Raw genomic sequence first — 21,509 nt, 5'->3', positions numbered from 1 at the left:
CCCCTAAGTTTGATTGTACTTGTATTGTATTTGGTTGCCGGAGTTCCGAGTAATAATTACAAATGTTTACGGTAGTCTCACTTGTACGTGCGTCAAACGCATCCTGACCTGAAATCGCTTTGGCCAATTGTCGCACTTACCAAAATTTTCAGGGAGTGACAAGATAGCACGACAAGACTGAAACTTCTTTCATGTGAAAAGTGGCAAAAATCCGCGGAGCTATTTTGGTTTTTATTGAATATCTCAGGATTGAAATCGAATTTTGGGGATCTGTGAAGGTCAAAAGGTAAGGCATTGTGAGCTGCACAAAATGGCGTTCTTAACTCAATTTGGCCCAAAATGCACGTACGACAAGTTACCACGATGGCGACAATTTGTTGAAGATTCAGCAATCGTTGGTGGTATTTAAGTTATCAAAATTTGATTTTGCTTGTCATTGAAAATGTTTCCAGTACTGTTATTTATACATTTATTTCATCAATCGTCCAAACCTTAAAAAACAGGTGGTAAGCATCGAGTCATTTGTTATTACCATTTTTCTTTCCTTGGTTTCTAAAGATCATAATACAAAATTTAAAAAAAAACGCAACATGTTTGAAAGAGGATTTTCTCTCGGCAGCATCCAAACAATAAGTCATAGGATCGTGGCGTTACATCGTGCTGCCACCTGGTTTTTTTAAGCGCAAGAGTGTAAAAGTGCTGAGTCATCGTCTAAAAATAGACCGCGTCCTATCTCGCCCAGCAAAACGAAGTCGATAAAGTAGTCGGTTTCGATGAGGAAAAGTGGAAAATGTGGTCTAAAAATAGCGACGCTATCCCCCTATAGTGACATTTCAGTTTGACAGATGCAGTTACTGATTTTTCAGCAATGTTTTAGTTCATTACCGAATTTCAGCAAAAGTGATGATTACTGAATCGCATTCAGTTAATTATTTTACTGAAATGGCAATCCAAAATTTACTGTGTAGTTCTACGTTTTTTTCAGATTCTGAAGCCGAACATTTTGCTACAACATCTTTTCATGAAAAGATTATTTCTATAAAAAGTTATGTAATAAAAACAAAAAAAATCAAAAATGGTGCAAAAAAGTTTGTAAACCTAGTACAAATATTTTTAAATGTTTTTGTCTCTCCCCTTTTCAAAAACGAAAAATCAGGAGGCGATTTTTTTTAAACATCAAAATTTAAGTGGAAATCCAAGGGCAATCAGCTGAAATCAATTTAAAATGAATTTCCCTTCGTTTAGAATCATTATCAACATGTCTAGGTTTATTTAAAAATCTCTGGAAATTGCAAAACAACTGAACTAGTGTAAAATGCATTTAAAACACTTTTTTCATTCAAATGTTTAGATTATGGCATGTTATTTCATTTATTATTATTTTTAGCCAATCTTTGATTTTAGGGAGTAGCCCCGAGAAAGCCCGGATTTAGATCACGCTAGTCAATGTATTACCATAGAGTTGCAAACTAAACATTTCGGAGTGGATATAACACCGATCGGGGTTCAAAGTCGTTGTCAGGAACAAAATTTGTTAAAATTATCCCATGAATGTAAAAATAATAATAATAATAACGCCTGATACGAATAACAGTTCACCGAAATTGTTCCTCAATTCGCCACAACGTGACCCCCTGATGGTGGCATTGTTCGTGAAATTTCACCACCCACAACGAAAATCAAAATTCACCCCCTCCGGTGAAACCCAAACCAAAATGGTTTACATTTGTCTGTCTCGGGTGGTGGGTGATTGTGGAACTTATTTAACCGTTTAAGCTAAACTTAGCTGCGGCTTAGTTCGGTTTCAGTTGTGGTTCGTGGTGGGCCTAAAGCGAGATACAGGATTCCTTGAAGGTAGTGCTAGAAGGGTGAAACGTAAAGTTGAAGCTGCATTTCATCCGGTTGGAATTAAAGCTGATAAGCTGAGTCCCGAAAAGAAAGTGCAAAGTGAGTGAATCTGCTGGGATTTTCATTTTAAATTATGATTGCCGCTGGGGTGGCAAAATGTGAAAAGTGCTCATTATCGAGGATGATTCGGATTTTTTTTAAGCTGGATATAACGTGACATGAATATGTGCGGAAATAAATTGTGGAACGGTTCGTGAAGGTGAAGAAAATTTGCACTGATTACGCGGAGTTCTCATTCAGATGTAACACAAAAGTGTAGTTGATCTGTGTGGATTTTTGAAATCGTCAGTTTCATATAAACTTTAACAAGAAGGGATTTTTGCTTAAATTAGAAGTTGCTGCCCAGAATTGGTTCAAATCCAAGTTAGGCCGTTGCAAATATTTTTTGAAGTTTAAGTCCCTCGGCTCTGACCACTGCCAAGGGGTGTGGGGCAAAAAAAAAATGAAATTACAAGCCTAGGTTTTAACATTTGGATAAAAAAAAGTGTTTAAAAATGCATTTTACAGGCGTACAGATGCTTCCTAATCATTGGTTTTGAAAATATCGAGGTATTGACGGAATTTTTTTTCGCAAAAAAAAAAACTTTTCGTGGGACTGTACATTGGTATATCATGAAAATTTAAAATGTTTTCAAAAGAGTTCAAACTTGCTAAATATCGTTATAAACGCGGGAAAATGTATTTTAACTGGTTTTCAGTTGATTAAACTTAAATTTTCATTAAAATTTTGAAGTTTTACGAAGCAATTTTTTTTGCCCCTTGATTATTCAGGCCAACTTTGAAGGGAAGGGTGTGGGCGACATAAACTTTGAAAAATATTTGCAACGGCCTTATGAGGTAGCAACACAGTTTTGGATTCAAAAGCAGGCATAAAAAAGTGTACAAAATTGTATGACGGTCTATTTGTTTTTGATAAATTAAGGATTTTTCAGAAAAAAATTAGATTTTTGGAAAAATTAGTTGAAAAAAAACCAGGCGATGATCTGGCAACTCTGCCTCAAGTTGTAACCACTTTATTGTCATTTAAGTCCACGAATAAAGCCGGATCAAACTAAACTTTATGAAAACTGTGTCCAGATCCGTCAATAACCTGCCCAACGAGTCTAAAAAATTGAAGATCTGGCCACACTGTCACAAATCATTGTCACTTTCTAATTATTTCCAGATAAGTTAAGATCTTTTTTGAAATAACCTGAAACTTTCAAACAACAACAAAATTATAATTTATATTGGAAAATTAAGATAAAATATTAGAATTGATAAATGATTAAAATCATATGATTAAAAATCGTATGGCTAGTAGGGGAAAAGCATCTAATTCCAGCGTGTCTCTAATGTTGCCATATCAGACCATCGACCTTCAATTACAGCTCATTAAAAGCGTTTTAGACTGAAATGGAGTGATAAATAGCTTAAGTAGAAGTGAGCGAGCAAGTTTCTATGTTAAGTTTCACTATCGATGTTACTGCTATTTTCAAGGATTATTTCAATTTAAAACAATTATAATTATTTTTGTTCCTGATTTTGTTTTTTTGGAGAACAAGATTTTAATTGTTGTTGCCTTTCTTACTAAAGAAAAGTATAGGTTTTACTTTACGTCTGGACATCATTTACATCTTCGTAAATATTACGATTTAGGATGAATTTAAATCGGAAAAATCGCTAAAAAATCACACTGTATCAATTTTCGACGCTCTATCGGTTTACCTTGACAGAACTCGTCTATATCCAACCCTCGAATATTGAAAAAATAAATTCCGGGAGATCGAGTGATCGTCATTGGAAAATGGTGGGTTGTTTTGTGAGATTTAGAATACTTCAATTTTTGTTTCTTTTTCTTAAAGCGTCTCTATCTCACCAACCCGAGGTCCAATCTTCAATGTCTCTTATACAATTTTATAGCAAATTTTCTGAACTTTTCAAAAAAAAAAAAAAATATTTTCAGAAATGGTCACTCATGGTCACTATTTTTAAAAATGTAAAAACTGCAAATATTTCGCTAAAATCAAACTTTCGGTGGTTATATCTTGAAAACAGAGCCCTTTATCAATAATTCTGTAAAATACTTTTCGATTGCCAATTCAATTTTGCATTAAAAAATAATGCCAAACTTGTTTTTGCATGAAACTTAATTTTTTTTCCAAAAATCACTATTTTTTCAAAAATGCATAACTCGGCGGCAGATTTTTTGACCATGTTTCTCTATGGCTCAAAAGTTGCAGATTTTTGTCCCCTAAAATAATCAAAAAATCTCGAAAATCAAAAATACATATTTCGGGAAATTGTGTTTTAGTTAAAAAAAGTTGATTAAAAATCTGCAAAAAAAATTTCCGTGTACCTATTTTTTCCTCAATAGTCTTCAACAATAACTACAACTTTGCCGAAGACACCAATATGATCAGAAAATTCAGTCAAATGTTACAGCTGTTTGAATATTTACATACCATTTTTGTATGGACAGCAGCCAAAATTGTATGGAGACTTGTATGGGTGAACCGATGACACAAAATAGCTTATTTGGTTATAGGGAAGGCCCCCACAAAGTTTGAGCAAAATAAAAAAATACAAATAAAATCCATTTCCGGTTGTGGTAGAGAATTGCTCCAATCTATTTTCCAACAAATTACACAGTTTTCGAATAAAAATAAGGTCAAAATTTTTTATACTCAAATCTCTTATTTACCCCAAAAATTGCATTTACGAGCTCTACATCCTCCCAAATTTTTATCAAGATTCATAACTTGGCTCTGAAGTTAGGGCCGTTTGATTAACCTACTATAAGAAAAAAAATCCCTAAAAAAATGTAAAGCCCACCAGGTGACCCCTCCATCCAATTTTACGCAAAATTTCTTTCTACATTCATAGACCATGACCAGACCATGAGAGAGCATCTGAAACAAATTTGACATCTATCGGCAATACCGATCAATTTTAAGAACGATTTACTGTTTTCCTTTCTTACTAAACAAGGCATAGATTTAACTATAGAGCTAAACGTCATTTCCATCTTCTTAAATATTACGATTTAGCGTGGATTTCATCGGAAAAATCGTCAAAAAATTACACTGCATCGATTTTCGACACCAAGTCGACAAGTTGAGCTTCGAATAGTGGTGCGAGAATGCTGGCGTATATATTTTGTGGCTCGAGATATATTCGTTTTGTAGTAGCTTGCCTATCGATGTTTTGTTCAGCATTGAAGATATCGTAATCAAATTGTTTCCCATGCGCTCCTAAAATCGCCTAAAACTAGACTTCATCATCGTATTCAAGGTTTTTAATGCTCGCGACGCCAATAGAGTTATCTACGTGCGCATGTATTGCGTGTACGTACACGAAAAAAAGTGAGGTTAAATTTTGTACCAGCCAGCAAAACAAATGGTGTGCTAGTGTGTGTGAGATCGGGCTTAGATAGCTCTATGGCATTCTACCCAACGTACTCGCGGTTGAGTGTGTAGTGGTGCGGTTGTAAAAATAGCTTTCTCTGACTCTGTCACTTTCGTAGATGCTGAATGGTATGCAGCCTTGCGCGACGCAGCCATGCTCGCGTATGTCATAAATGCTTGTTTGATTAAGATTATGTACGATTGAAAATATTCTTTCGTTTTTAATTTCTTTTGGAAAATATATCATTTATAATACTTTGCTTTCATCATAGGATTTTTGGTTACACGATGTTATGAACTGAAAGAAGTTCTACCATTGTTATATACTTTAGTGAGAAAGGCTCTATCTCACCCCAGGTGGGATTAAATCGGGTTTTTGAAATATTAATTTTACATTTTGAATGATTTTTGGATACAAAAAATGCTTAAATCATCTGGGGCGAATCGGGTCTATAGTCTGAATAGGGACAACAGTTTTCAGAGCACTTAAAGCTTTCAAATTTGGAAACGGATGTACACATTTTGTTGGTCTGAGTCTGTTCTAACCGAAACCAATCAGAAAAATCAAAATATTGTTCTCCAACATGGTTAAAACTGCTGCCCCAATTCGCCCCATGTGTCCCGATTCGCCCCAGTAACGTTGTTGGATTTTTTCTTGAGTAGATTTTCACTTTTGTATGGAACTGGTATGTAGAACGGCATATTTAGCCATAAAAATCTATAGACAAAGTTTCATGAAATTCAAATAGTCCAATTCAATGTGGATTAGGGAAAACTTAGAGAGTTTCTCATAAGATTCAGTTAATCATGCCAAAGGTGTGAAAAAAAAATCTTTTTTATGAGAGTTGAGTTTCTATCAATTTTAAATTTCCGTTCACATCTCAATAGAGTTTGAACTTTCAATAATAAATTTCTTATTTTCACTTTGCTAGAATTGGAGCCGTGTATTGGTGACCATTAACTATTCTAAATCTATGGTTTTTTTTTTAATTTTTGAACAAAAGTATTTATTTATTTTTAACACAATTGTTGACCTTATTTTTCACAATCATCCCTTTTCCTCAGTCATCATGCGCACCGTCCTCGCCGTCACGCTGCTGGCCACGCTGGCGTCCGCCCAGCTGTCCTTCCACAACGACGCCTCCCAGAACAGCTTCCAGATCCGGACGCCAGGCTTCCAGCAGTCCTTCACGCGGTACTTCAACGGCCAGCAAGGCCATCTCCTGGCCGCCCAGCAGCAGCAGCAGCCACAAACGGCTCAGATCCCACAATATGCTGTAAGTTTTTGACACCAAGTTTGGCAACACTGATTTTGCGTCATTTTTTTTTTTAATTTTAAGATGACAAATAGACTCTATAAAAAGTTTAGGAACTAAAATTGAAAAAAACAAAATAAATCCAAGAAGTGCCAGCTTAAGACATTCCAGGATAACTTGGTGACATTTTTTTCAATACAGCAGAATACACTTGAGTTTCTATTGAAATGATACTTTTGACTGTCCCTTAGCTTCCAAAGTGTTCAACAATTCAACAAATCCCAACGTTTGAACACTTCAAGCTAAGGGTCTCACACAGTACGTTGACAACTGGAGAAATTTCAGCTTCCAAGTCTTCCCTCGAAAAGTTTCCTAACGAGAACTCCTCCCGTCTCCAAAAAGGGGAGGAACGGGACAAGTGGCAAAATAGTGCCAATAAACAACACCCGGTCGAGGAGGGGGCACGTCCTTAAGGACACACCTCTACCGCAGAGAACCCGACAAACTGCTGCGACAAACGAAACTTGCAAAACTGCTGCTCTGCACCGTAGGTACATACTTTACGCTATAAAAATTGTGCCCGAACTTTGCTTTCACAGTTCAGCTTCGGAAGTAAACGAAAACGAAAGCGAACTCTCACAGCAGGATGTTTGCGCAGCAAAATGAGCTGTTATTTACTGGTAATGGCTTCCGAAAGGGTGTGGGAGGTCCTTTCCCCCCTTCCCACTCCGCTCCGTAGCCATAATGGCGGATGCCATAAAAAGTTGTGCGCTGTCAATTTTCGGTGTTCATTTTGCGATCTATTTTGCTTGAATTTTCGTCCGAAAGCTACTTAGTGCTGCTTTTTTTCTGGGAAACACTCTCTGTTTTTACATTGCCTGAAAAGTGCATAACGTCGTTGTCGTGCTATCTTGACGCACGTGCATTTTGGAACAAATTGAGCTAAGGACGCGGTTTTGTGCAGCTACTCACCCTTTAACCTTCGCAGATCCCAAAAATTCGTTTTCAATCCTGAAATATTCAATAAAACCCGAAAAACAAATCCGTGCATTTTTGTCACATTTCATATGAAAGAAGTTTTAATCTTGTTGCTCTACCTTGACACACCCGTGAAAATTACTGTAAGTGCGACAACTGACCAAAGGGATTTCAGGTCACAACGCGTTTGACACAAGTGCGAGCTCGACTACCGTAAACATTTGTAATTATAACTCGTGACAGCAGCAACCAAATTCAACCAAACTTCAGGAAAAGGCACAGAATAGTGCGTCCATCCCGGTAATTCCCGGGCGAAATTCCCGGGATTTTTCCAAAACTGGGAATTGGGTACTAAAGCGCTATGTAAATTTTTATGTACAACAGTAAAAAACACAATTAAAAACCATTTCTGATCACTTTTTTCATTTTAATGCAAAAAAAAATGACAAGACAACATTTTTTCGATGGATCAACGATGGTGCCCTTGGAACGTCCTGTCAAATAGGAGCTTTTCTGTCAAGAAGGACCGCGAGGTTAATTTTTCAAAATTGATTTAAAAATCCATTTTAAACTCTTTAATAAATAATTGTACAAAGGGTTATTGAACTCATAACAATAAGCTTTATCGCTGTAAACAATAACATCAGCAATCTAAGCTTCATTTTAGGACCAAATTCCCGAAGTCTGAGATTTTTTATTGTTTGTCCCGGAAATTCCCGGAATTGAAAAAAAACAATTTTGATCTGGAAATTAAGGTATGGTGGTGGAAAAAATGACAAGTTGATCATTTAATAATTAATTGAAATTAAAATTGAAAGCATTACAATTTCAGCATGTCCGCAAAATGCCTGATCCTTTACAGGTTTTCCATTCTATTTAATATATTTTTCAATGACTGGGTAGTGTTTTCAAGTAAATTCGTGATTTTAAATTTTGAAAAAAAAATATATTATTTTTATCAAACACCGGAAATTGGGGAAAATCACGAAAAATGTAACGAATTAGGATAGCTATTTAAGTCATTTTTTGCACTATGTTTTGAATGGCTTCGGTTGAAACAGGAACAGGAACAAAACTCGATTATTCGAGATGTCAATTATCCAAAGGTCGATGATCCGAAAGTTTGTTTAGGACTTCAGATAATCGAATCACGAAAAAAAATGTTTTTCTTTTTTCTTCGACGGTCCCTTCAATATTGACAACGAGAGAGTCCACTGTATTTTTTTTTTACTATTTTACATTGACTGGTATCATTTTATTAGATTTTATTTGTTCTTATTTAGACTTTTTCAAAACGAATTGTCAAGTCTTTCTAGTCATGTAATATAAAAAAATATTTAAAAGAAAAATATTTATGGAAGACTTCTTTAATTTGAACCACATTATATAAAAAAAATGTAGTTTATTTAAAATCCAAAGCACAACAAAGAGCAAAAAACATTTTAAATTTCCTTTAAGCTAGTTGGAAACTGTCGGCCTTGTTTAGATTGAAGTGTAGATTATCACCAATAATATTATCTAGCTTATTCTATAATTTTAAGCTTGAAAAACATAACAAATAAAATGCAAACATAGATTTTATGACTGTTTAAAAAAAATCCCGGGATCCCGGGAATTACCGGGAATTGAAAAATATTTTCCCGTTTCCCGGGAAGTTCAAATCCCGGGAAAATTGGACGCCCTAGCACAGAATGATCAACCAAACAAAACGTGTTTGTTATTGTTTACATTGCGTGCTTTAATTTTTGCTTATTCAAGGTCAAACAATGAAATGCGTTTTTCTCGGAACGTCAAAAAGCGCCACGCGACCAAGGTATGTAGATGAGTAAGGTAAGGCGGGTTTTTAAGCTGTCAAAATTGTTAGTTAGCACGAAACCCGGATTTTATATTGAGATTTTCAGAAATGTGGAAATTTGATCATTTTCTGGGCAAATTCCAACGGATTTTCTTTCTGTGGGGTTGTTAAACGTGCCAAACTAAACCGAAACACGCCTTTAAAACACAAATATTTTTTCAAAAAAAATAAATTCAACTAAACGCGTTTTTCGGTTCAGTTTGGCACGTTTAACAACCCCAATGAAAAAAATCCGGTGAAATTTGCCCGCAAAATTGTCAAATTTCCACTTTTGAGCTGAGGAATCGGTCTTTTTTCTTCTATTTTATTTTTGTATTTGGGTAATTCTCTACCAACTCACACGAAATCGGGAAAAGTTGCCCCTTTGTGAACTTTGTCCTAAGGGGTAACTTTTGTCCCTGATCACGAAACCGAGGTCCGTTTTTTGATATCTCGTGACGGAGGGGCGATACGACCCCTTCCATTTTTGAACATGCGAAAAAGAGGTGTTTTTCAACAATTTGTAGCCTGAAACGGTGATGAGATATAAATTTGGTGTCAAAGGGACTTTTATGTAAAATTAGACGCCCGATTTGATAGCGTACTCAGAATTCCGAATAAACGTATTTTTATCGAAAAAACACTAAAAAAGTTTTAAAAATTCTCCCATTTTCCGTTACTCGACTGTAAAAAATTTTGGAACATGCCATTTTATGGGAAATTTAATGTACTTTTCGAATCTACATTGTCCCAGAAGGGTCATTTTTTCATTTAGAACAAAATTTTTCATTTTAAAATTTCGTGTTTTTTCTAACTTTGCAGGGTTATTTTTTAGAGTGTAACAATGTTCTACAAAGTTGTAGAGCAGACAATTACAAAAATTTTGATACATAGACATAAAGGGTTTGCTAATAAACATCACGAGTTATCGCGATTTTACGAAAAAAAGCAATTTTTGAATCAATACTGAGTTTTTCAATAAATCGAAATATTGGTCGCAAGCATTTTTCAACTTCATTTTTCGATGTATAATCAAATTTGCAATCAAAAAGTCTTTTAATGAAATTTTGATAAATTGCACCGTTTTCAAGTTAAATCCAAATTTAGGTGATTTTTTTGAAAAAAGTCGCAGTTATTCATTTTTTAAAATTAGACCGAAATCTGAGAGAACTATTTTGACTAACTATTTTGACAGCGGGGAATTTCCGCCTTACCTTATCTAATCTACATACATTGCCACGCGACAAGTAAGCACGACAGCGTCGAGGTGTAAAGTGCATTTTTAAACACTTTCTTTATTCAGTTGTTGAAACCATGGCTTGTAATTTCAATTTCATTTTTTTTAATTTCAATTACCAATAATAATCTTAGAGGCAATGAACAAATCTCGGGTGAGTTTTTAAAAAGCCGTAAGAGCCACTAATGACACTAATTTTCGTTTTTCTAGAAAATGAAACAAAATTTCATTTATTTTAAGTTTGGGGCACTTGAAGGACGTGTAGATGAACAATCTCGAGCATTTTGATATTGGTTTTTCGTAAGTAGGTCGAATACCGATGCAAAAAGGACTTTGTTTAACAATGGCTCTTACGGCTTTTTGAAAACTAATCCGAGAAATGGATTTTAGATTCACAATGTTGGTACACATTGCTGATGTTAATCCAACTGTACTGTAAAAGCATAATTATCTCTTCTACTGAAACGAGACAGAAAAAAGAGTTTGAAACATTGTTCTGCACTTCAGTGGGATTATACGCAATTAGTAGATTTTCGAAAATTTCTGAACTGGCAAAGCTGCTTACCTTCACAGTGCCTTTTCATGTGAGCAGTAAAAGCAAAATTCCCTTGAATAAAAAAATTTCAAATCTCAACGTAGTGCACTCTACTGGCTGCAACTTCAATATTTCTCATTTGTTGCATCATTTCATTTGCTTTTTTTTTTTCAAAACAGCAACTGCCCCAAACCTACAACCAACAGGCTGCCGATCCTTCCGCGTACTACCAACAACAGGCGTCCCAACAGCCCCAGTACAGTCGATTTGTGTCCCAGTACAGTGGGGGGCATCCACAGCAGCAGCAGCCACAACAGCAACAGTACCAGACCGTTCAGGAGAACTACATCAATCCTAACATTCGGCTAGCCGCACAACAGCAGAGACTTCAACAGCAGCAGCAGCAATATTACTCGCCACAGGACGTGCAGGCTTACTTGCAGAGTCAACAGGTTGGTGGATGGGGATGGTGATACTTTTTTTTGTTTCTCTTGGGGGGCTGAAATTTGATAACCGTGAAACTAGCAAAGAAAAGAAATAACTGCATTTGACAGGGGTTACTACTTTCAATTCAAATCAAAGCTCTGTCAGAAAACAAAAAGATGGATAATTAAATCGGAAGTATAACGAATAGTTTCATGACATTTGAATTACTATGATTTGAGGATGACGATTCTCGAGATTTTAAATTTCCTGGGAATCAAGAGTTGAATTTGGCAATTTCCCGGGAATTCCCGGGACCCGGTAGTTTTTTTGACTATACCAATAAAGGTAATAATTTAAAATGAAATGTAATAAATTTGTTTTTTTTTTTCACGGATTTACTTACAATCAATTCATACTTATTCTTTGAAACGTTAATTTAAATATCCTCATTTTAAAGAGGAATTATATCTTACCTTTTTTCTGAATCTGCAAATGCAAGACTGTTTCTTGAGCTTTTTGGGACTTAACCCTTTAGTTTATGATGTTTACGAATGATATATAATTTCCCAGTATCAGGATTTCCGCAATAAGAAGTTAAGAGAAGAATTGGTTTATTTGATCTTGAACATCGAACATTGAACATCCAATGTTCTAAACAATCAAGAATTTTCCAAATAATTTTCTAATTTATTTAAATAATTTCGTTTCGATATTTATAAGTTTCAAATTTCCCGGAGTCTCGACCGAATTTCCCGGGAATCGTAAGGTCCAAAAATGGTCGATTTTCCGGAATTTTTTTCTCGGGAATTCCCGCTCGTCACCCTCTAACTATGATGATACAGTCAACTTTTGAAAAATCAATTTGAAATGTTGACATTAGCGATGAAAAAATCTTCAACAAAGAATTTCACTTATCAATAATAATGAGGGAAACTTCAAAAAGAGCGAGCGAGTAAATTCTAATTGGGTAATTCTCTACCAACTCACACGAAATCGGGAAAAGTTGCCCCGACCCCTCTTCGATTTGCGTGAAACTTTGTCCTAAGGGGTAACTTTTGTCCCTGATCACGAATCCGAGGTCCGTTTTTTGATATCTCGTGACGGAGGGCGGTACGACCCCTTCCATTTTTGAACATGCGAAAAAAGAGGTGTTTTTCAACAATTTGCAGCCTGAAACGGTGATGAGATAGAAATTTGGTGTCAAAGGGACTTTTATGTAAAATTAGACGCCCGATTTGATGGCGTACTCAGAATTCCGAATAAACGTATTTTCATCAAAAAACACTAAAAAGTTTTAAAAATTCTCCCATTTTCCGTTACTCGACTGTAAAAATTTGGAACATGTCATTTTATGGGAAATTCAATGTACTTTTGAATCTACATTGTCCCAGAAGGGTCATTTTTCATTTAGAACAAAATTTTTCATTTTAAAATTTCGTGTTTTTCTAACTTTGCAGGGTTATTTTTTAGAGTGTAACAATGTTCCACAAAGTTGTAGAGCAGACAATTACAAAATTTTGATATATAGACATAAGGGTTTGCTTATAAACATCACGAGTTATCGCGATTTTACGAAAAAAGTTTTGAAAAAGTTACTTTTGCGTTTCTCTTTGTTTCGTCGTCCGTGTCTGTCGCGGGTGACCATGAACGGCCATGATCGATGACGACCAACTTTTTCAAAACTTTTTTCGTAAAATCGCGATAACTCGTGATGTTTATAAGCAAACCCCTTATGTCTATATATCAAAATTTTTGTAATTGTCTGCTCTACAACTTTGTAGAACATTGTTACACTCTAAAAATAACCCTGCAAAGTTAGAAAAAACACGAAATTTTAAAATGAAAAATTTTGTTCTAAATGAAAAAATGACCCTTCTGGGTCAATGTAGATTCGAAAAGTACATTGAATTTCCCATAAAATGACATGTTCCAAAAATTTTTACAGTCGAGTAACGGAAAATGGGAGAATTTTTAAAACTTTTTTAGTGTTTTTTTCGATGAAAAATACGTTTATTTGGAATTCTGAGTACGCCATCAAATCGGGCGTCTAATTTTACACAAAAGTCCCTTTGACACCAAATTTCTATCTCATCACCGTTTCAGGCTGCAAATTATTGAAAAACACCTCTTTTTTCACATGTTCAAAAATGGAAGGGGTCGTACCGCCCCTCCGTCACGAGATATCAAAAAACGGACCTCGGATTCGTGATCAGGGACAAAAGTTACCCCTTAGGACAAAGTTTCACGCAAATCGAAGAGGGGTCGGGGCAACTGCTGTGTGAGTTGGTAGAGAATTACCCAATTTCTTAAACTTAAATTCAAGTGAAAATCGTACTTACCAATGGGTAATTCTCCGCCAACTCACACAGCAGTTGCCCCGACCCCTCTTTAATTTGCGTGAAAAATATTTTTAAATTTCGTGTTTTTTCTTACATTGCAGGGTTATTTTTAAGAGTGTAACAATGTTCTACAAAGCTGTAGAGCAGATAATAAAAAATGATCTATGAACATAAGGGATTTGCTCATAAACATCACGAGTTATCGCACTTTTACGAAAAAAACAGACCTCGGATTCGTGATCAGGGACAAAAATTACCCCTTAGGACAAAGTTTCACGCAAATCGAAGAGGGGTTGGAGCAACTGCTGTGTGAGATGGCGGAGAATGCCCAGTCTGTCAATTAATTACTGAAATTACTGGTCCAAAATGATTGATTACATAAATTACATATTTACTTTTCACCATGATAAAAAAATATTTAATTTAAAAAAAAAGCTATTTAGAAATAGTTCATTTGATAGCTCTTACAGAAAAAAACCTATTAAAATAAAATAAAAAACACTGTACATCAAGCAAAGAACAGACAGTATTTTTTTGTTCAAAGTCTTAAATTATGCTTTTTCTGTACCAATCTAAATATTATGAATTTCGCGTAGCAGAAAATTTCACAAAAGATTCATGATTAAGTATCGTACAATCGTTTCCGAGGTATAAGCAATCAACGTCAAAATTGCCCCCACTAGAGGGTGGTTTTCACGGAGATGCTATGGCTGTCAACTGCATACAATGTCACTGAAGCCTAAAAAGTACCAAAGTTTTGGTGTCTAGTGTCAAAATTATGAGGAGTAACATGACGAAAAGGGCGAAAAATCGAAAGGACGAAAATCATTTTTTTTTCGTTATTTTTGTTTTGTTAGTTGAAATGAAATTGAATGTGTACCATTATCCGGGGTGAATCGGGACAAATATATTGTTGTAGGCGGCATTTTTGGTTTATTTTAATGAAAGAAACATTCTGAGCAGCCACAAAAAGACCTAAGGGATTTCATGAGCAGTCCAGACTCGATTGTCTGATGTACTCATAATAGAAGAATCGATAATTCGTATAATTTAGGCATTAATTTTTTGTCTCATTAGGAACTCCAATTACAATAATGTGATTAATTACAATAATGGGATTTATTTTTGTTAATGCAGATGATCAAACACTTTAATTTGACGAAAATAGAGTCATAGAGAGTTGAATTGAAAATTTGAAAAATAAAAAAACAACGAAATAAAATACTTAACAAATCTTAAAATCTCAAAATACTTCAAAAACTCAAACTATTTAAAATACGCAAAATAAATTAAGTACTTTAAAAACTCAAAATATTTGAAATACGCAAAATACATAAAATAAATAAAATGCTCGAAATACTTAAAATACTTTTTTGTATACTTTACTACAGAGTTTTTAAGCCGAAAACTGGTTCAACTCTTTAATTAAAATAATTAAAATACTTAAAATACTTAAAATACTTAAAATACTTAAAATTCTTAAAATTCTTAAAATTCTTAAAATACTTAAAATACTTAAAATACTTAAAATACTTAAAATACTTAAAATCCTTAAAGTACTTAAAATACCTTTAATACTTAAAATACATAAAATACTTAAAAAACTTAAAAAACTTCAAATATTTAAAATACTTAAAATACTTTAAAAACTTAAAATACTTAAAATACTTAAAATACTTGAAATACTTTAAATACTTTAAATACTTTAAATACTTTAAATACTTAAAATACTTAAAATACTTAAAATACTTGAAATACTTAAAATACTAAAAAAAACATAAAATACTTAAAATACTTAAAATACTTGAAATACTTAAAATACTTAAAATTCTTAAAATACTTAAAATACTTAAAATACTTAAAATACTTAAAATACTTAAAATACTTAAAATACTTGAAATACTTAAAATACTTAAAATACTTAAAATACTTAAAATACTTAAAATACTTAAAATACTTAAAATACTTAAAATACTTAAAATACTTAAAATACTTAAAATACTTAAAATACTTAAAATACTTAAAATACTTAAAATACTTAAAATACTTAAAATACTTAAAATACTTAAAATACTTAAAATACTTAAAATACTTAAAATACTTAAAATACTTAAAATACTTAAAATACTTAAAATACTTAAAAAACTTAAAATACTTAAAATACTTAAAATACCTAAAATACTTAAAATACTTAAAATACTTAAAATACTTAAAATACTTAAAATACTTAAAATACTTAAAATACTTAAAATACTTAAAATAATCAAAATACTTAAAATACTTAAAATACTTAAAATACTTAAAATACTTAAAATACTTAAAATACTTAAAATACTTAAAATTATTAAAAAACTTAAAAAACTTAAAATACTTAAAATACTTAAAATTATTAAAAAACTTAAAATACTTAAAATACTTAAAATACTTAAAATACTTAAAATACTTAAAATACTTAAAATACTGAAAATACTGAAAATACTTAAAATACTTGAAATACTTAAAAAACTTAAAATACTTAAAATACTTAAAACACTTAAAATACTTAAAATACTTAAAATACTTAAAATACTTAAAATACTTAAAATACTTAAAATACTTAAAATACTTAAAATACTTAAAATACTTAAAATACTTAAAATACTTAAAATACTTAAAATACTTAAAATACTTAAAATACTTAAAATACTTAAAATACTTAAAATACTTAAAATACTTAAAATACTTAAAATACTCAAAATACTTAAAATACTCAAAATACTTAAAATACTTAAAATACTTAAAATACTTAAAATACTTAAAATAATTAAAAAACTTAAAATACTTAAAATACTTAAAATACTTAAAATACTTAAAATACTTAAAATACTTAAAATACTTAAAATACTTAAAATACTCAAAATACTTAAAATACTTAAAATACTTAAAATACTTAAAATACTTAAAATACTTAAAATACTTAAAATTATTAAAAAACTTAAAAAACTTAAAATACTTAAAATACTTAAAATTATTAAAAAACTTAAAATACTTAAAATACTTAAAAAACTTAAAATACTTAAAATACTTAAAATACTTAAAATACTGAAAATACTTAAAATACTTAAAATACTTAAAATACTTAAAATACTTAAAATACTTAAAATACTTAAAATACTTAAAATACTTAAAATACTTAAAATACTTAAAATACTTAAAATACTTAAAATACTTAAAATACTTAAAATACTTAAAATACTTAAAATACTTAAAATACTTAAAATACTTAAAATACTTAAAATACTTAAAATACTTAAAATACTTAAAATACTTAAAATACTTAAAATACTTAAAAAACTTAAAATACTTAAAATACTTAAAATGCTTAAAATGCTTAAAATACTTAAAATACTTAAAATATTTAAAATACTGAAAATACTTAAAATACTTAAAATACTTAAAATACTTAAAATACTTAAAATACTTAAAATACTTAAAATACTTAAAATACTTAAAATACTTAAAATACTTAAAATACTTTAAATACTTAAAATACTTAAAATACTTAATATACTTAAAATACTTAAAATACTTAAAATACTTAAAATACTTAAAATACTTAAAATACTTAAAATGCTTAAAATACTCAAAATACTTAAAATACTTAATATACTTAAAATACTTAAAATACTTAAAATACTTAAAATACTTAAAATACTAAAAATACTAAAAATACTTAAAATACTTAAAATACTTAAAATACTTAAAATACTTAAAATACTTAAAATACTAAAAATACTAAAAATACTTAAAATACTTAAAATACTTAAAATACTTAAAATACTAAAAATACTAAAAATACTTAAAATACTTAAAATACCTAAAATACTTAAAATACTTTAAATATGTTAAATACTTAAAAAAAATACTTACAATATTAAAATTATTAATATACTTAACATACTTTAAAGAACATCTTTCAAAATCTTAAAATACTTGAAATACTTAAAATATTTAAAACCCTAGAAAAAATGAAATGCTTAAAATTATTTAAATACTTAACAAATTTTATACAATTTAAGTATTTCAAATAATTGAAATATTTAAAATCTTTAAAAACATAGAATAATAAAATACCTGAAAAAAATAAAATACTTAAAATCACACCTAAACAAAAAAATATTTCAAATACTTAAAATATTTGAAGTACTTGAAATATTAAAATACCTAGAAAAAATTAAATGCTTAAAATTATTTAAATACTTAACAAATTTTAAACACTTCAATAATTTCAAATGCTTGAAATAATTTAAAACCTTTAAAACATATAATATTAAAATACCTGAACAAATGAATGTACTTAAAATCATTAGCATATTTAACATACTGAAAAAAATAATATTTCAAATACTTAACATATTTTTAATACATGAGCAATTCTCTACGAAATCGGTCTTTTTTCTTCAATTTTAATTTTTGTATTTTTTAATCCGGCTGAAACTTTTTTGGTGCCTTCGGTATGCCCAAAGAAGCCATTTTGCATCATTAGTTTGTCCATATAATTTTCCATACAAATTCGGCAGCTGTCCATACAAAAATGATGTATGAAAATTCAAAAATCTGTATCTTTTGAAGGAATTTTTTGATCGATTTGGTGTCTTCGGCAAAGTTGTAGGTATGGATACGGACTACACTGGAAAAAATAATACACGGTAAAATAAAAATTGGTGATTTTTTTATTTAACTTTTTATCACTAAAACTTGATTTACAAAAAAACACTATTTTTAATTTTTTTTATTTTTTGATATGTTTTAGAAGACATAAAATGCCAACTTTTCAGAAATTTCAGGTTGTGCAAAAATCACTGACCGAGTTGAATTTTTAATCAATACTGATTTTTCAAAAATCGAAATTTTGGTCGCAAAATTTTCAACTTCATTTTCGATGTAAAATCAAATTTGCAATCAAAAGTACTCTACTAAAATTTTGATAAAGTGCACCATTTTCAAGTTATAGCCATATTTAAGTGACTTTTTGAAAATAGTCGCAGTTTTCATTTTTAAATTAGTGCACATGTTTGCCCAGTTTTGAAAAATATTTTTGAAAAGCTGAGAAAATTCTCTATATTTTGCTTATTCGGACTTTGTTGATACGACCTTTAGTTGCTGAGATAATGCAAAGGTTTAAAAACAGGAAAATTGATGTTTTCTAAGTTTCACCCAAACAACCCACCATTTTCTATCGTCAATATCTCAGCAACTAATGGTCCGATTTTCAATGTTAATATATGAAACAATTGTGAAATTTTCCGATCTTTTCGAAAAAATATTTTTGGAATTTTCAAATCAAGACAAACATTTTAAAAGGGCGTAATATTGAATGTTTGGCCTTTGTGAAATGTTAGTCTTGATTTGAAAATTCCAAAATATTTTTTCGAAGAGATCGGAAAATTTCACAAATGTTTCATATATTAACATTGAAAATCGGACCATTAGTTGCTGAGATATTGACGATAGAAAATGGTGGGTTGTTTGGTGAAACTTAGAAAACATCAATTTTCCTGTTTTTAAACCTTTGCATTGCAATATCTCAGCAACTAAAGGTCGTATCAACAAAGTCCAAATAAGCAAAATATAGAGAATTTTCTCAGCTTTTCAAAAATATTTTTTCAAAACTGGGCAAACATGTGCACTAATTTAAAAATGAAAACTGCGACTATTTTCAAAAAGTCACTTAAATATGGCTATAACTTGAAAACGGTGCACTTTATCAAAATTTTAGTAGAGTACTTTTGATTGCAAATTTGATTTTACATCGAAAAATGAAGTTGAAAATTTTACGACCAAAATTTCGATTTTTGAAAAATCAGTATTGATTAAAATTCATAACTCGGTCAGTGATTTTGCACAACCTGAAATTTCTGAAAAGTTGGCATTTTATGCCTTCTAAAACATATCAAAAATAAAAAAATTAAAAATAGTGTTTTTTGTAAATCAAGTTTTAGTGATAAAGTTAAATAAAAAATCACCAAATTTTTACCGTGTATTATTTTTTCAGTGTAGTCCGTATCCATACCTACAACTTTGCCGAAGACACCAAATCGATCAAAATTCCTTCAAAAGATACAGATTTTTGAATTTTCATACATCATTTTTGTATGGACAGCTGCCGAATTTGTATGGAAAATTATATGTACAAACTAATGATGCAAAATGGCTTCTTTGGGCATACCGAAGGCACCAAAAAAGTTTCAGTCGGATTAAAAAATACAAAAAAAATCGAATGACCGAAATCCTAGAGAACTGCTCACATACAATATTAAAATACCTAGAAAAAAATAAATGCTTAAAATTATTTAAATACTCAACAAACTTTAAACACTTTGAATATTTAAAATAATTTAAATACTCAAAAACTTTTAAAAGTCACAATATTTACATACCTCGAAAAATAAAAATACCTAAACTCATTAGCATATTTAAGATACCTAAAAATAATAAAAATTCAAAAAACTTATTATACTTTACAAAATAAGAAATAAGAAAATATAATTGCTTAAAATTATTTTAATACGTTATAAACTTCAAATACTTTAAATATGTTAAATACTTAAAAATGCTTATGCTTACAATATTAAAATCATTAAAATTATTAACATACTTTACCTATGTCCCCTTTTCTAGCTCAAAATAAAGCACCGAAATGTCACTCAGCGCATCCACGTGAACCGATAAAATACGGGATGTATTCATTTCTAAAACCAAAACAAACACCACTGTCTGGCAAACGCGTAGAATGCTCCGGCAATTGACAGAAAACCGAAATCCCTACGAGTCCACGACCAAGAAACTGTCACACGCGGAGATAAAACACGGGAACTGTCTTATGGGCCATGTTCCCCTTGATTCGACAATCGAAACAAACCGGGAACTGTTCTGTCTCTTACCTTGTTACTCCTCCTGCCGCTCGGCCCTCCTTCTGCCGCCTGGTCCTCCTCCCGCGCTCGTTCCTCCTCCTGCCACTCGGTCCTACTCTTGCTGCTCGGTCCTCCTCCTGCCATTCGGCCCTCCTCTTGCCGCTCGGTCCTCCTCCTGCCGCCCGGTCCTCCTCCCGCGCTCGGTCCTCTTCCTGCTAGCCCTTGGCTGCGACGCCATTTCCAACGGAACGGCTGCAGATCTTTTCCCGGTTCCGGTGGACAGCACTTCCAAATCCCGGGTCCACAAATCACGGCCACTTTCACCGGCAAACACAACAGGACGCGACAAGTCACAACGCGTTTGACTTCGTGGCAAATAAACACGCGGCTGAACTGGCAAGTGAAAAACAAACATGACAGTTCGAACGAAACTGTTCTTGATTGATCAAGATCACTCGTCATAAACATGGATAAAAATTCATAAACCCATGAATGCTATGCACGAATTCATGCATTTTATTCATGAAAACATGTAAACTTTCATGAAATCATGAAAAACATGATTCATAAATTCGCGAATAAAATTTTACGACGTAAAATTTACGCATGCATAAATAATCGTAAAATCATGAATATTTTTCATGAATTCATGCAGTTTAATCATGACTTCATGAAAATCAGTCATGAAATCATGAATAGTGATATGCATGATTTCAT

The 21,509-nt window shown here is 31.5% G+C and overlaps 1 protein-coding gene across 1 annotated transcript in view; it reads left to right on the top strand.

The window, feature by feature from the left end:
• Positions 1-21,509, top strand: part of LOC119770815 (putative uncharacterized protein DDB_G0271606) — a 35,470-nt gene that overhangs the window by 10,770 nt on the left and 3,191 nt on the right. Inside the window, exons 3-4 of the mRNA XM_038266346.1 lie at positions 6,360-6,571; positions 11,314-11,586. Of these exons, the coding sequence (XP_038122274.1) occupies positions 6,360-6,571; positions 11,314-11,586 (485 nt within the window). The remainder of the gene's footprint in view (positions 1-6,359; positions 6,572-11,313; positions 11,587-21,509) is intronic.

Source organism: Culex quinquefasciatus, chromosome 1 (genome assembly GCF_015732765.1).
Source record: "Culex quinquefasciatus strain JHB chromosome 1, VPISU_Cqui_1.0_pri_paternal, whole genome shotgun sequence".
In the NCBI taxonomy this organism is placed as follows: Eukaryota; Metazoa; Arthropoda; class Insecta; order Diptera; family Culicidae; genus Culex; species Culex quinquefasciatus.
Note: the sequence above shows the minus strand (reverse complement) of the source record. Positions and strands in the feature narration are given on the sequence as shown.